This window comes from Triticum dicoccoides, chromosome 6B, assembly GCF_002162155.2.
Source record: "Triticum dicoccoides isolate Atlit2015 ecotype Zavitan chromosome 6B, WEW_v2.0, whole genome shotgun sequence".
NCBI classification, from domain to species: Eukaryota; Viridiplantae; Streptophyta; class Magnoliopsida; order Poales; family Poaceae; genus Triticum; species Triticum dicoccoides.
In genome coordinates, this window is record NC_041391.1 from 43,157,027 (window position 1) to 43,174,331 (window position 17,305).

At 42.9% G+C, this 17,305-nt stretch overlaps 1 protein-coding gene and 1 non-coding gene across 2 annotated transcripts; both read left to right on the plus strand.

Moving 5' to 3' along the window:
• Nucleotides 1-10,281: 10,281 nt before the first annotated feature.
• Nucleotides 10,282-11,151, plus strand: LOC119320100. The gene has a single exon (XM_037594228.1). The coding sequence runs from the start codon at nt 10,411-10,413 to the stop codon at nt 10,885-10,887; it is 477 nt and encodes a 158-aa protein (XP_037450125.1). The 5' UTR covers nt 10,282-10,410; the 3' UTR covers nt 10,888-11,151.
• A 5,741-nt stretch (nt 11,152-16,892) lies between these two features.
• Nucleotides 16,893-16,966, plus strand: TRNAV-AAC. The gene has a single exon. It is a non-coding gene; the product is annotated as a tRNA-Val (tRNA).
• The last annotated feature ends 339 nt before the right edge of the window (nt 16,967-17,305 follow it).

Sequence of the window (17,305 nt, forward strand, 5' to 3'; positions counted from 1 at the left end):
TATAATATAGAAACCATTACTTAAAAAATTATATTCTTTTCTATTCAAATAACCTAAATTAGTACTAAAATTTTAAAGGTATTTGGTTGTTTTTCCCCTACATTACTAAAAAAATTCTATTCTATTCAAATAATCTACATTATTGAAAATTTTCTATTCTATTCAAATAATCTACAATACTAAATATCTTATAACCCCTACATTTACTAACATTTTACATTATACATTCTATTGTATTTGAAAAACATTAAAAAAAACCTACATTCTACAAGAACAGAGGGAGGAGGGATGGAAGTAGGAGGAAGGAGGGAGGGAGGAGAGAGAGAGGAGGAGGAGGAGAAGGAGGAGGGAGGATGGTGCCCAGAGGGGTAGGGAGGGAGGAAGGAGAGAGAGGAAGAGGGCGGTCGGACAAGGAGGGAGGAGGGAGGAGAAAGGAGAGAGCAAGAGGAGGAAGGAGGGAGGAGGGAGGCAGCTTACCGACGAGGAATGAGGAGGAAGGACGGTGGCGGCACTGCAGCAGCGATGGCAGGAGGAGGAAGAGGCACAGAGGGAGTGAGTGAGGGGAGTGGGAAACTGGACGGGTGCGGGATCAATAAGGTTGAACTAGCAGCAACGCAGGTCCAGGAAGGACGCTACTGCTAAGTGCCATAGCAGTAGCGCGTCTCCTAAACCAGCACTGCTACTATACTTAGCCTGGTGGCCAGTGTGGGTACCACTTAGTAGCAGCGCCGTTTGCCACAAGCGTGCTACAGCTACTTGCTTACCTGTAGCGCGTCTATGAGTAGCGCTACTATTAAGTAGCAGTAGCACCTTCCTTTCACCCGCGCTACCGTTAAGCTTCTACTTATAAGGTTTTCCCTAGTAGTGGGATGTTATTTGCCGCCACAACAAGAATGTGAAGGTGTTGCGGGACGGCACCGAGACGTCCGAGCGGGACATGACTGAGAAAGTGACGGCTCCCGCCACAAGAATATGAAGGTATTGTAGGACGACATCGAGGCATCTGAGGGTCCGAGCGGGACACGGTAAAGAAAGTGACGGCCGCCGCCAAAGCATGGCGCCACAATGCGGAATAGGCCCTCGCTGCCAGATGCCTCATGATACGTCTCCAACACATATATAATTTTTGATTGTTCCATGCTATTATATTATCTGTTTTGGATGTTTTATATGTATTAATATGCTATTTTATATTATTATTGGGACTAACTTATTAACCTAGAGCCCAGTGCCAGTTTCTGTTTTTCCTTGTTTTTGAGTTTTACAGAAAAGAAATATCATACGGAGTCCAAACGGAATGAAACTTTTGCGATGATTTTTACTGGACCAGAAGACAAACGTAGGACTTGGAGATAAAGTCAAAGGAGTCCCGAGGAGGTCACAAGCCTTCGGAGCGCGCCCCCTGACTTGTGGCCCTCTCAGATGTCCTCTAACCCTAATTCTTGGCCTATAAATTCCCAAATATTCCCAAATGACCAGAAGCGTCCACCAAAATACTTCGCGGCCGCAGGTCTCTGACCTCGTGAGATCCCATCTGGAGGCCTTTTTCGATACTCTGCCGGAGGGGGATTCGATCACAGAGGTCTTCTACATCAACGCTATTGCCCTTTCGATGAAGCGTGAGTAGTTTACCACAGACCTATGGGTCCATAGCTAGTAGCTAGATGACTTCTTCTCTCTCTTTGATTCTCAATACAATGTTCTCCTCGATGTTCTTGGAGATCTATCCAATGAAATCTTCTTTTGCGGTGTGTTTGTCGAGATCCGATGAATTATGGATTTATGATCAGTTTATCTATGAATATTATTTGAATCTTCTCTAAATTCTTATATGCATGATTTGATATCTTTATATTTATCTTTGAATTATCGGTTTGGTTTGGCCAACTAGATTGGTAGTTCTTGCAATGGGAGAGGTGGTTAGTTTTGGGATCATTCTTGCGGTGTCCTCACCCAGTGACATAGTAGGGGTAGCGAGGCACGTATTGTATTGTTGCCATCAAGGGTAAAAAGATGGGGTTTTCATCATATTTCTTGAGTTTATCCCTCTACATCATGTCATCTTACTTAAAGCGTTACTCTGTTCTCTCGAACTTAATACTCTAGATGCAGGCAGGAGTTGGTCAATGTGTGGAGTAATAGTAGTAGATACAGGCAGGAGTCGGTCTACTTGACACGGATGTGATGCCTATATTCATAATCATTGCCTTGGATATCGTCATAACTTTGCGCTTTTATATCACTTGCTCGACAGTGAAGTAACCGTGAAGGGATTGACAACCCCTTTATCGCGTTGGGTGCAAGTTGTTTGATTGTTTGTGCAGGTATTGGTGATTTGTGCGTTGTCTCATACTGGATTGATACCTTGGTTCTCTAACTGAGGGAAATACTTATCTCTACTTTGTTGCATCACCATTTCCTCTTCAAGAAAAAAAACAACGCAGGCTCAAGAAGTAGCACCTCACGGGCTCCCCTACTCCTCGTCCTCCTCCTCTGACACCAGCTCCTCCGACTCAGTCGCCCCTCGGACAACAACCCCATACGTTGTCTTCGCCATGTACTAGCGCCACCCCGGAGATGACAGAGGAAGGGCAAAGCCAAGCGGTGAATCCTCTCCTTTCCATGTTAAATTTGTAGTATAGTTTAGTAGGATCTGATGATGTACTTTGTGATGAACTGCTTTCCCTTTTGGTTGTCCTGTGCAATATGTTGAACTTTATCTGTATGTTTTGTATGGATTTGGTTATACATGATTTCTTTGTATAAATTTGTGAGTAGAAAATGAGAGGGACAGCCGCGGACAGGACATATGAGGGGTGAGCTGATGTTGTTGGCGAATGCATCTGTGGACATACAGAGGATCAATTTACACAAATGTTGTTGCAGATGCTCTTAGGACATCTTCAACACGGACCCTTAAACCTCCCTCGTATGTCTGGACCGTGCGGTGCGGACGTGTGATGCCATCCAACGCGGATCTGTATCGGTACGCCAGGGCGGTCCAGACATACTTTTCCTGTAAACCGGAGACATAGGGGGGGGGGGGGCTTTGTGGGCGTTCGGAACGCTGCCATGCCCGCTTCTAACCACCCTGACCCACCCAAAACTCCCACCCGCGCCCGAGCGTGTTCTCGCCCGACGTTAGCTGCCCACATTCATGTCGCTGGAGAGCGGCCACTTCACATTGACGCCGGCGCGGGATGGACGCGACCTCTCACTGTCGGCATTGAAGTGGCACGATGGCCGAGAGGGCACCACCCGCTGCATGCCAGGCTGAATACGCCTCCTTGCCGCATTCAAACGGCCGTAGAATACATACCTTCCTCCACTAAAGCCGCGCGTGTGTCGAGAACCTACTCCGTCTACACGTCCGTTCGCGTGCCACGCATCATTAAAATCAACGTCGGTTGACCCCGGTCGTCCGCCCGCTATTTAAACAATGCCAGATGCTGGGCAAAAATCGCACCACATCCCGCTCCCATCTCCTCCTTGCACCATTTTCTCCACAATCTCCATGGCATCCGGCGAGCAGGATGAGGACTTCTCCGGCATAAAATGCCCACCAAATACGAGCCAGGCAACTCACTGTCCTCGGAGGCCCGCTCGCGATGGCAGAAGCTTCAAGCCGGCGCGTTGTTCAGCAACTCGCTGCTCCAAGCCAGCTTGCGAGGAGCGGTGTGTTGCTCCAGGCCGGCACATGGGGGAGCACGGCGGCATGGGCATTGTGGCTGCCACGTCGTACCGCTCCTCCTGTGTCTGCGACTGCGCCATCCACCGTCAACGAACGCGTCATTGCGCCCTGCCGGCAGAGAAAGAAACTGGTTTCACAAAGATCGATGAAACGGGGCCAGCACGTCCGGGTCAGTCACCATCATTGAGAAGTAGAACATGGGAGACTGCGCCGCTTAAGTCCCATGAAGGTCACCACTGTCCCCTTCCCCTCTGACTGAAAGACATCCGGGCGGTTCCACTCAAATGAGCGGCGCTGCCGAAGCTGGGGAAGCGAGCCACCCTTTGCGCTGAAGCTTGTACCGCCAGGGCTCATGGCAGTCCGATGGGCAGGCTGCCAGACATGGGGAAGACAATGGAGATCCGCAGTTTTCGCCATAGACTAGTCAAGGGTGTCCGTGTCATGAAAATTGATATCCGCCGGTGCCGGACATAGACTAGTTTTACATTATTTTTGTGTAGTTTTAGTTCAAAAAATGTTTAAATATAATGAATTTTGTTCGGTTTATATGAAATCCCTCGTATTTGCATGAATTTCGTTCGGTTTATGTGAAATCCCCGTATTTGCATGAATTTCGTCCGGTTAGTTCAAAATATGATTAAAATGTACGGAGGAAGCGTTGGATGGAGGCCTTCGACAACAATATCCGTGGACAGATACCGAAGCAAATTTATAGGTCAGCGTTGGAGCTGCCCTTATACCCAAAGCTAGCATACGCCTTGCCGTTCAAGTCTCCGCTGGTTTCTCGTTCGAAGCACGCGGACGAGTATATGCACGCATACGTCGTTCCACCCGTCTGGATCCATCGAGCGTGCGCGGACGTCGTCGTCGTCGTGGTCCGCACTCCGGCGTCGCTCTCGACGACGGCGACGTGTGCGTGTGCGAGTGGTGGTGGTGCATCGATCTATATAGTCTTTGCGGCGGTGCCGCCCCACCAGATCGGCGGCTTGGCATTCGTGAGCCGCTGCGTCACGGCCCGCCGCCCGGCCGTCTCTTTCCCGTCAAGGAATAAAGATCAGGTCCGCATCCGCGCGCGGCTAAAAGCGTTCAACCTTCAACGGGCAGGCCAAGGGACGGTCATGCATATGCATGCACCAGCCGGCCACAGGCTATGGCCACCGGTCGTCTACTACTACCACCTACTTAGTGGTAGTGTAGGAGTCATTTTTACTACGAAATTCAGTATGCTCGTTGTTAGCCATGCGTCAATCTGCTACCAGTCACCCCGCAAAAAAGAAAAGAAAAATCTGCTACCACTAGTCCACTAGTCTATTACTAGCTAGATAGTAGTAGGAGCTAAGCATATGCTCCACCAAGTCTTATTCTTCTACAACAAGATTTACAATTATTAAGCCCTAGATATGGAGAACACCGAGTTTTCGATGGCATCGCATGATCTATAATTACTTTTGACGCAGTCGCAAGTCTGCGAAATCTCAGAAAAATAATATCATTTGAATTATGAGTTTGCGAAATCTCGACCTCATAAGAATGACGTGGAGCAGGAGTCAGATGATATACTCACGACCAGGGGCGGAGCCCATTGGGCTGACCCTGATGCACAGGAATACGGGCCCATCTAATTTTTTAGTGCTACCTACCACCTAAAAAGGCCCTGTGCATCAGGTTGGCCCAACATCAGTGCATCAGGGTGTCCAGACTTCACGCACGCACGCCTCCGCAATGGGCCAATACAGGCCACGCACACACGCACCTGCTGTTTGTTCCCCAGCCCAAGTCACGTACGCACGCTGTAATCAATCGATCGATCAGTTTCCCGTGTAGACGTACGTGCGCGTACCAAGCGGCCGTGAAATCAATCGATCCATACGACCTATATACGCCTCGCGTACACAGGCGGCAGCGAACCGGCGACGTCGGACGCCGCAGGCCGCAGCACCACAGCCACACTTGAGTTCCGCGCGACACCTACCGCACGTCGCAATTTCGTCTTCGGCTGGCCCTCCTGCTCTCTGCAATTCGGCGACCTGTCCGAGAGATCTTCCGTTCTGTCTATAGATTGGATAGGAAGGAACCCCAATTCTGGTAGTGTCCTTGCCCTACCTTTTCTAAATCTTTCTACGAATTGCAAGTTGCAAAAGTTACGTGTATAAACTTGCAGCTGATAGATTAAATCCCTATGTATTGGCAAAACTTGGAGCATTTTTTAGGGTTATAAACTTGCGGCTGATAGATTAAATCCACTCTCATTTTTTATCTCTCATATGTAATTTGTATTTGTTATATGCAGATAATATTGAGAAGTTTCTTCTCAAAAGAAAAGCGCCATCACAAGATGTTTTGGAAAACATAATTTGGGGAGAGAGGATTCAATATGATCCGGGCAAGAGAAAATTGAAAGAATGAATGAAAAAGGCCAGCAATGCTCAAGTTGTTGAATATTTCGTCGCTCGGAGGTGTAGGATGTACTAAAGGTAATTTACAGGTTTTTAGTCATTTAAGTACTTTCATCCTAGCATTTTATTATGTTCGACTAGAAAGTTCAATTCTATTTTTATCTTGTAGGTTACTGAACCTTGTTGTCCAATGATGTATTCTGGAATTTGGAAATGCAAGACATCCATTTTCAGGTAATTTTGTCTCTCATTTTATCATTATAGTGAGCATTTTGATTGCTACATATTTTTTTACACATCGCCTTCTATTATGTCCTATAATATGTGCTAGAAGTTGTTAAACAAACCTTTATTCAATAGAAAGTTGTTTGAAAATTTTACGCCTTATTAAAGCGGTGCATCGGGTAACATTTGCTCCAGCTCCGCCCCTGCTCACGACTGATACATTCGCCAGACAATGTAATGCCCTAGATTCTAGACACAATGTTGTGCAATATAGTACTCCCTCCATTTTTATTTGCTATGCATGTTAGCTTTGACTAAAGTCAAACTTTATAAAGTTTGACCAAATTTATAGGAAACAATGTAAATATTTACAATAACAAATCCATATGATGTCAAAATGTATTCAATGATGAATCTAATAGTATTGATTTGGTATTGTATATGTTAATTTATTTTCTATAATCTTGCAAGAACAAATCTTTTCTATAAATTTGATCAGAGTGGACGAAGTTCCATTGTACCAAGAATATCTCGCTATCAGACGGAAATATGTTGCAAATCAAAAAAAATCAGAAAAATGTTGCGGGGTAAATTTGTTACCTATAAGCAGGTCAGAAAAACCCTTAAAAAAGCAGCTCAGAAAATGATATTTGGTGGTACCATGCATGTTGCATAAATTAATGGGCCATAGTGGACGTGCTTAATTACCTACTACTCTCTAGAGGTTTTGACTGAGCAAGTTAGTGCACATCACTTTATTGTGTCGCCCGTACGTGATGATAACAAAATCCTTGTGTTGCTGCTAAAAGGCCCCATAGTGCGCACTAGAGAGATAAAATTTGCAGACCAAGAAAAGTGCAGGGAAAAGATGACAGAAAGTAGGATCGTAGTGGGGCTTGGGAATGTGCTGATGGCTACTTGATGTGATGGATCGACCATGACAGGAGCTTTTGTTGTCTTGCACTAGATTCTATCTCCTGCTTACGTCGTGCAAACGAGAAAAAGGGCTCATGCTTGCTCAAACACTCTAGCTGGCCCTGTGATATTGTGCTGCGTGGATGCATTTCACCTTGCAAATTTACAGTTACCATTATTAAGAAAATAGCATTCATGGTAAATCTAATAATGTTAGTTTGCATAAGGAAATTATAAGTTCACAAAAAAAAAATATAAGTTAACTTCCACAACATGAGGCAAAGTTGGGAAGAATGATTGCACATACTCCCTCCTGTCCAAATTATAGTGCATAAAAAGTATGTAGTCGTTGCTAGGTGGTCTATGGATATGAATGTAATTTTTGTTATTTCTGGTGTTCGTTGTATACTGTCATGATTGAATATGAATAGATCGGAAGTTTTCTCGCAAAAAAAGTCAAACTTTGTAAACTTATACTAAGTTTATGGGAAAAGATATAAACATTTATAATATCAAATATATACCTTACGAAAATATATTTCATGATGAATTTAAGGTGTTGATTTGGCATTGTAAATGTTAATATTTTCTCTAGTATAATTTTATAGCAGCAATATTTGGCAATGAGTGAGTTTTGCTTCTATTATAGAAACACCAGCCAAATAAAGTATGAATAGGATGATATATCATAGAAATATTTATTTTTGATGCTATAATGGTATGACAATTATAAGAACTGAATGGATTTGTCAAAAAATAAAAATAAAAACCGATGCACAAACCAAAGGCCGTAGCACATTATGAATGGACTCGTTCATTGGGTTTATATACTTACAATACAATCAAATGAAACTACTTACTATGTTGTGAAAATAAACATAATTTTGTGCAAACAAAATTCTTACTTTTGCTTGTGTGATGCAAAAATCATGTTACGAAAAAATACCGTAATGTTGAAATTACGTAACCTGATTTTGTTGTTGTTGAGGTTTATTCATATAGAGTTAAGTTGACACATGAACAAACCATATCCGTGAAAAAGGGCTAATTTTTCCAACTAAAGGAAATAAATATAAATCTTGATTTGATGATAATTATAATTGTCTTAAGATGACTGAAAAGTCAGGTACTTTCAAAAGATTAACCAGACTGTGGTTTGTACTCATGTTGAGATAATAAGAAATGTTGCAATTCAATACGTAGTTTCCAAGCCCTACATATAAAGTCCATGTCAAACAACACGCATAACACAACAAAGCTGCACGTTTGGGGCATGCAGAGCAATTACTGATTAATTAAATACATAACGATATGGTGCAATGGATGTTTTCATGTGTTGGTTGTATTACTTGCTAGTGCTAGTGGAAGGGGCAAGGGTTGTTTTCGACCTGTCCCCCATACTTATCGCCACTACACCCACACAACTTTTTGGGGATGGTGTTTCATGTTTCAGCTGCAAAGTTGGCAACACGCAAATGATTCTTAGCACCACTACATTCTCTAAAAGCTAGCACAAACACAGCATGGATTAGGCCTACCCCCAAGATCTTGGGCCCCACATCCATGTTAATGTTTCATGGCCTCATACTTACATGCATATATGGTAGATTGTTGCTGTTGCCACCTTCAGTTCCCAATAAATTGTTCTGTAGGATTTTGTGAAAGTTTGGTGTTAAAAGTCGATAGTCGATTTTTGATGATGATACCAAGCTATCAAGCTGAGTTTCTATGATTGTTTGGCAATATTACCAATATATATGTGCTTTCCCAATTGATATTAAATTCGGACTCTGATAAAATTAACTAAAACGTGTGAGAGGTATCCCTAGCACCACTAATTCCCCATTATCTCCAGTGTGCAATTGGTCTATCTATCGATGAGATGAGGGGAGCTGTGAGAGAAATGATGGATGTGTATCTCTTGCGCAGTTGCGTTGTCGCCAGGTGGAAGGAGTCCACCCACCATCACAAGAACGAGACGTCGTAGGCGATGAGAGGAGCCGTAAGCCCGCACTGGGAGAAGACATCATGCCAAACTTGTCGCAAGAAGGGGCAGCCGCAGAGCATGGTGTTGCATGCACTCAAGTTCTTAGTCACAAAGAATGCATGGGACCTCATGCTCATGTGGCAAGCCGCCCCTAGGCAAACCGATAGGCAATCCAACACTGATCTTCTGGTCACATCAATGTCTTTAATTCCTTCTTCCTTAGTTTTTTTTTCAAAATTACTCATTATGTTTCATAATAATTGAAGTTGTAGGTTTGTCCTAAGTCAAACTTGCTTAATTGACCAACTCTATGAAAAAAAATGTGATAACATTTGCAACATCAAATACACATAGTATGATAATATGTTTCATAAAGAATCTCAAGATACTATTTGGTGTTCTAGATGTTAATATATTCTTCTAGTGACTTCGTCAAACTTGAACAAGTATGACTTGAGACGAATTCAGTACTTCAATTATTTTAAAACGGAGGTACTAGAGGTCCCAGCGAAACAACGCGCTCCCTCTGTATCAAAATGTTAGACGTTTCAGAGGAAGTAGTACTTAATTTATGTTTTTCTTTAGTGAGGAAAAAAATATACGTACAACAGATAATGTTGTCTTTCCTCCTCCTCAAGGAAAGCCTTCGCTCACAAAAAAAATTGATAATGCAAATTCATTCACCTAATTAACCAGTAGAGGTCCCAACGAAACAGCACTCACTCGTGTAATGACTATAGCGTGCTGTCCCAAGGAGGCAACTTCACTTCACTTAGGCTTTGTTCGGTTAATCCCATCTCCAGATGGATTGGGGGGGATTTGCAGGGATTTTGGCCTGTAGGGGATTAATTCCTCCTCAATCCCCTTCAATTCCACCTCAACCGAACAAGCCCTTAGGTAGGCCAAGATCCAAGGTCGCTTTCAAAAAGGAAAAGAAAAAGATAATTTGAGTCACAAAAAAGAAAGTAAATAGGGCAATGGCAGTAGTGAAATAAGCCCTTAAATATTTGGACATTTCCCTACCCTCAGTTCTTTAAATAGACCACTCCACGGGTCGGTCCATCCAACTCCCCACTCACACAGACACATTGGCACAACGAGCACTCGCGATTGCGAATCGTGATCTTTCCACTGCGCGTGCTTGCTCATCAGTCATCACCAATCTACCCGCAGCTCAGCTCACCGCCGGCCAGGCCATGGGGAACTGCTTGGTGATCCAGGACAGAAGGGAGATCAAGGTGATGAGCGTCGTGGACGGCGAGATCCTCAAGCCGCTCCCGGCGCCACCCCTCTCCAAGGGCGCCCTCGCACGCGTCTCCGGCTCCTCCGACGCCGACGACGCGCTCCGGCCGCAGAAGCAAGGCCTCGACGCCCGGGCGGGCGGCATGGCGCAGCTGCACCGCCTGTTCGCCTCCGACGCCAATGCGCCTACCGCCGCGGCGGCTGACCCGGAGGGCGCCGTCGTGAGGGTGAAGCTGGTCATCAGCAAGCAGGAGCTGAGGAGGATGCTGGGCAAGGACGACGATGCCGTCTCCATGGATGACATGGTGGCCCTCTTGCGAAGAGGGTCGGAGGATCAGAAGCAGGAGGACGTTGGTTGCTACAGAGGGTGGCGGCCTGCCTTGCATAGCATACCTGAAGGCAGCGGTGATCTATATTCTATGTTAGCATAAGAAATTAGCTGGAAGAAAATACATATATGGATACTAAGCATAAGAAAATATGCATGTGTATATGTATATGTATATGTATTTGTATTCACGTAGTAGAAAATAGAGATCATAGTTGGGTAGATCTGCTGCTAGTAGTTTTGAGATGGGGGTTATCTTCAGGTTGTCTTGTTATAGGTGGGTGCTGGGTGCATACATCCATGTAAGACAAGGTAAAGATAGTCCTGGAAACCAAACAAGACAATACAAACTTGATTATTGATGGCATATACTTGTTGTTACTAAGCTTACTTTTCTTTTTCATTATTTCACAAGCACTCAACTACACCACAGTACCACACCAGGTATTAATTGGACCAAATGACTCCGCTGCTCAAGGTACTGTACTATGATTTCGGCTCTGGAATTCCTTCTTATTTCCCAGTAGGACACACTCCTAGCCTGGCTTCAAAGATGAATAGCGACTCTGCAAGACATCTCTGCCTGCCATAATTAAGCAAGCAGAAGATTCAGTCAATGAGTTCTGGACCTACTTGAAGGAAATCGTAAATTCGCAATCACCGAATTCTAAGATTTTCGAGCAATATGCACTGCCAGACTTAAGTCCATAAAGGCTCTTGTGTGATTTCCTTAGAGCTTCCACAACATTATTTTTTACAGGGAAGTAGCCTTGCCAGTGTCCCCTCACCTGTGCCGCCAACCAACCACAGCCGGTCATCAGGCAGAGAATAGTGGCAGTCGCCAAGTAGCCCTGCTGTCAATTTGAGATGGAAAAAAGTTCTTCAGTATTTATATTCTCATGTCAAAAAAAATAATTCCCTCGGTGAACTACTATTAGCACTGCCATGCTGCCACTTTTTTTGGTTGGATTTAGTAAAATAATTTGTTTCTGTTGGCCACCTCTTTTGTTGTCTTCACCGGTTTTGGTGGATCCACTACGCGCTCGTTGAAATGGACACACAAGCCAACAAGAACAGAGAAAAAAACAGGACACACGCCGGCTCCTCTCTTTTCCTGTCCAGTATACTCGCTGCTTGAACTGATGGCTGCAACAGACGCAGTCCACCATCAACACACCCCACTGTGCAAAACACATTTGCACACTCAACTGTTTATACTACTACAAGCTAGGTTTACTCTTATCAGTTTTGGCTCTGTAAACAAACATGCTGGTCCTCGATATTCAGAAAGAGTGAAATAAAAGCACTTCAGAGAGTCAATACAACGCCGCACCCGTGGAATAAAGAGTCGAAAAGGCAACTCATCAGGATGTAAGCAAAATTTAATTAGACAGGAAACAAATAGGGTGTAAATGGAGCAGAACCGGTTAGAAATGACACAAGAAGTAGGCATGGAATATGTCCAGCCGATCGAGATAGATGTACCTGAACCCAAGACCCCTGGGATGCACCTCTCGAGCTCGAGCAAGCAGAAGAGATTCTGAATGCCTGGATTTCTTAGACATCTGGAGTCTGAATGTCTGGATTTTTTAGACATCTGGAGTGTGGCACCTTTTGACTCTTGATTCTTCCACGGCCGGGAGCAGGTAGAGTGCAACAGTGAATAAATTCCCTAGGTAACTGCTCTAATGCCATAAACTTAGCTTCTTATTATCTACTCCCTCCGTCCCATAATATAAGACGTTTTTGCAGTTCCATATGAACTGCAAAATCGTCCTATATTATGGGACAGAGGTAGTATTATATTAGCAAAAACTGATCAATTCTCTTCAATGCCAGCATATGAATGTTCATAGAGTGGCACGTGCCACACATTTCTCAGCTGCAAGATTAAAGAATCAAGGTGTGAACCAGTTACTCTCTTCAAAATTGGTCTGTCCTTTGTATACTATAGTGTAGCATTCAAGAATAAATGTGTGTGGTGTACCTCTAGTACTGAGTTTGTTCACTAAATTTTACCCGGTAATCTGAATCACAACATTACAAAACGGATATGCAGCATATATATAAGCTCATACACTGGTACCTGGCAATCCTTTTTGTCGGAGAAGCCCGATGAAGCAGGCGGTGTCGAACGTTGATCTAGCGGTGCCCATTGCTTGAAGGACATGTTTGGTGCGGTCCCGACCATCCGCGCCCACCAAATAAGGGCAACTCCAAAACGGGTCACCAAATCGCCCACAAATGTTTATCATGAACAGGTGTATTTTAGTGGAACTAGTCACAGATATGTGTATACTCACGGTGACGCCATCGACCGAGGTTCGTATATAGGATGTGGTGTGTATAAGTGTTTAACTTGTTGCGAAGGTGTGGCGAGTATGGTGCCTATTGTCTCTGCAGTATAGTGGCATGGCTACACTTGGCTGCAAAAACACGTTATATTACAGAGATTTGTATATGTGATGTTTTCCTTTTTCATATTGTGCTAGCTAGAACCAGTACTGGTGGTTCTAGGTTGCTCTGGAATTAAAGGAACTAGTCGTCAACCCGTGCATTCGCACGGTCGCTATATTGAGACTGTTAACATTTTATACGGTTAGAAACAAACATTATTTTTTCGTAAGGAAGGCATGACATGTTACATTATAGGGGCAAACATTAAAGCATGCAATTAGTAAACTTTTCATAGGTTTTTAGTTCACTATGGTTTTACTGTTACATTATCCTTTTATTAAAGGGGCAAACATGAATTTTGTAAGGGAGGCATGACATGTTTTTTCATGTACCCATTCTAAAAGATAGTGTCCAATTTGGTAAATCGGTTTCCAAAATTATTCCACAATGGGATATATTGCATGTAGCACTTATATCTAGTGTATGCCTTGAAATGTGGTTCAAATCTAGGATATAGCGAATTTTACTTTGTGCATTTAAAAAACTCTACTATTTTTTATCATGGTAGTACATTTTATAGATTTGTTTTTTCTAGGCTTAACATTAAGTCATGTATCCTTACTCATCTTCCCGCTATATTTAGTTTTTTCCATGCATCCGTCTGGGTAAGCTATTTTTGCACACTTATTGTTGTGCTGGATATGGCGAATCCTACAACGCCTTCCAAAGCTCTTGCATAGGATGGGGACAATGGTTTTTCATCAGCGTGGCATGCACGTGCTAGTTAATTGGTTCAATTTTGTAATGTCTTGAAGTTATTAAATTAATAGATAAATTTTAATTTTGGGTTACGTTACATTTCAGCTTAATATATATATTGGATATGGAAAAAATAGCTCTTGTTATGATTTACATCTTTGCTTTGTACTATGTCACCATGTCACTGCGAAAACTCCTTAGCTTTCGTTAGACCGAAGCGTTTCATTGTCGTGAATTTGTTTTTGCTGCGAGAGATCATGTACATCCTATTATTCGAATTTTAGAAATATTCGTTTTTTATTGTACATATTTTTGCAGGCAATGTAAATGGGTGTCGAATTAACTTTAGTTTTTACACATAGCTTTTAATATTTAAAAGTAAATTTAAGTTGATAATAATTTTATTTTATTACCATGTCATAACTAAGATCTGCTCATTTTTATTAGTAACCAAAGGGTATTGTTCATTGAGGAGAGTCAAGTTATGTTTTTCTTCATCTTATTGAAAAGTTGCATTTTTGTAGTTTCAAACTCATCATTTGAGGTTGGCAAGACGCACCTTATACATCTATTTAAAAATGGAGCAGTACCTTATCCATTTACTATGCATCACCTACCTTTGGATTTCATGGGTATGAACAGGCAAATGGACTCCAAACCCCATGCCTTCTCTATGATATTTTTTGAATAGGTAAAGAACACTTTTTGCATTATGGCCCAATATGTTTCATTTTGGAGTTACCTCCACACTGGGACTTGACATCGTTTGGCCCTCTTATATTGTTGGGTTTGCATCCAGACATCATGGCAGAGGAATTGGTGGAAGGTATTGTGGAGAGATAATGGTAGAGGCAGCGGGCAATGTGTGTGGTACTCTGCGGCATGCACAGTACCGCTAGCAAACAGTTTTCTCTCTCCCTTGCAAATTGTTTTGTTTGGTATGGTGATGCCTAGCTAGTGTGTTGTAGTGGTAGTTATTACCTAGCTATGTGTCATCCTGTCACGAAACAATTATAATACAGCACGATGATGCCTCATATTTATTAGGACTTTTACATATCATAGTAGCCTATTTATCCATGCTAATAAGTTTGTACTTGTTTAGGTTAGTGGCATACCATAGCCTAATTACTGTAACGTTTACTTTGAAGGAATCCTTATTATGGCTAACTGTAGTGAGAATATCACTATCGGTAATGTTTTAGACTTTACATTGCAGAAGAAAACGGAAATAGAAGTTTAATATTATTGAAGGGGCACAAATATCTTAATGGCCTTTAAAGAAGCACAAAAAATCAAATATATTCCAAAGTGCAAATTGGAAAGAAAGGTGTGCTGAACTTTGATCAGCTCAAAATTGCCATGTAATACGTTAGCATAATGAACTACACTTTCTAACAATGTGATTCATAAAGCTATATAGCATATCTCTAGAAAAGAATTGGGCTAGAAGGAACACTCGCTAACCTGCATGGTGATGGCAACTGACCAGAGAGAGCCTTTGTACCCAGCGGGAAAAGCTTGACCAGCAATGATGACGACAGTCAATGGAAGGCTCTTTGATACTGAATGTTGTTTTTCTAGATAACAGGTTTAAGCTTTAATCTCGGACCATAGGCATAGTGATGCTCCAGTCCGATCACCATGAGGTCCAAATGTTGTACATGAGAAGGTTCAGAATTGAATCACTGGAGAAGTAATAACCCAATTTGCAACAAAGAAATACCTAATTAGGATCGATTCGAGTACAACATGATCAACTAACGAAGTGTAAACCTGTAAGAAAACAAATTCCTTACAAAATAGTGTGAGAAAACAAACCTGTTATGAGAAGGGGAAAATCTTTTTGAGGCAATAAGCTCCTCGGCCACACCTAATCCATGTGCCAGATTAAGCTCATCGACACACCTCGAATACAAACTTGTGTGCTTCAGTTTGAGACAGAGATTGCATACTGCAAGATTGCTTCTGGTAGATGTTTCTTTTTTCTATGTAGAGATGAGGAGACGAAGAAGGCTTGCCATATTTCGATGGGTGCACTTGCTCACGGCGGCCACCATCTGGATGTGTATGCACAACATAAATTATATTACAGAGATAATTTTTGAACGGACATGGCAGTGCAATTAGTGCTAGTGCTTGATCAACCATGTATGTAATAGCACCATCAGGAGGAGACAGGGATGGTGTATCCAGCATAACCGATGAGAAGCAGCAGCATGTTGAATACCTGCAGATATTTGACACACTCCGAACGGCCGCCGACGAACAATTTGAGAAGGACAAGCTGGTCGCCTAAGACTCAGAGGGAGTCGGGGACGCACAACATCATGACGGCGCTCGGTGCATGCTCTACAGATGATGGGATCGCAGGCTCGCCTGGGAAGATGTGATCGTGCGCTTTGGGGCAGACGCACTGCCTTCTTGGTGGCGCATTCTCCGGAGAAGATGAGATCGCAGCCTCGCCTAGGGCAGATGAGATCGTGCGCTTCAAGGAGATGATTATATCGTACAAATTGTGAGGCTGGTTAAGGAGATGATTAGATCGTACAAATTGTGGGGCTGGTTCAGATCGTAACAATTGTGGGCCTTTTAGCCTGTTTTTTTTTCTAAACTGAGAAAAATACAATAATGGACTCTATAGGTAAATCTACACCGTAATAATTCGGACCCACCAGATTAACGGCTCCTAATTACTGATTAATGTGGGAATTTTTAGAAAGTGCCTAATTAATATAAGTAAGTATAGATAGATATAGATATAGATATAGATAGATACATATAGATGTCTGTCGATCTGCTGTGGATTTTTGATAGTACAAATTGACCAGCAGCCACTATCTGACCTGAAGAATGTTAATGGATCAAGTGCCTGATGGCTTGCCTCTAGGAAGCTTCAACATGAACAAAACAAGCGCAATCGAATAAAAAGAAGATATAAGTAACACGTTCGGTTTCGTGGTGTAGTTGGTTATCACGTCAGTCTAACACACTGAAGGTCTCTGGTTCAAACCCGGGCGAAGCCATTATTTTTTCCCCTATTTTCTTTTGCGTGTTCTTCTCTGAACTCTTTCATGTCAGCCGAGCTCCTTGAGTAGTGTGTCCCAGTAGTTCAATTCTCTGAACTCAGACCACAAGCATCACTGGCCAGTCTGTTCTTTTTGCTCCCCTACTTTTATTTCGTCACCGGTGTATCATATCATATCTTCTTAGAGCAACTCAATGCAGTTTGGAACAGTGTTTTCCTGTCAATGCCATGGTGTTCTATTTCAATTGTCAAGTACATATGGAAGGGTTGAGAAGGAAGCCATTATTTTTTCCTCTATTTTCTTTTGTGTGTTCTTCTCTGAACTCTTTCATGTCAG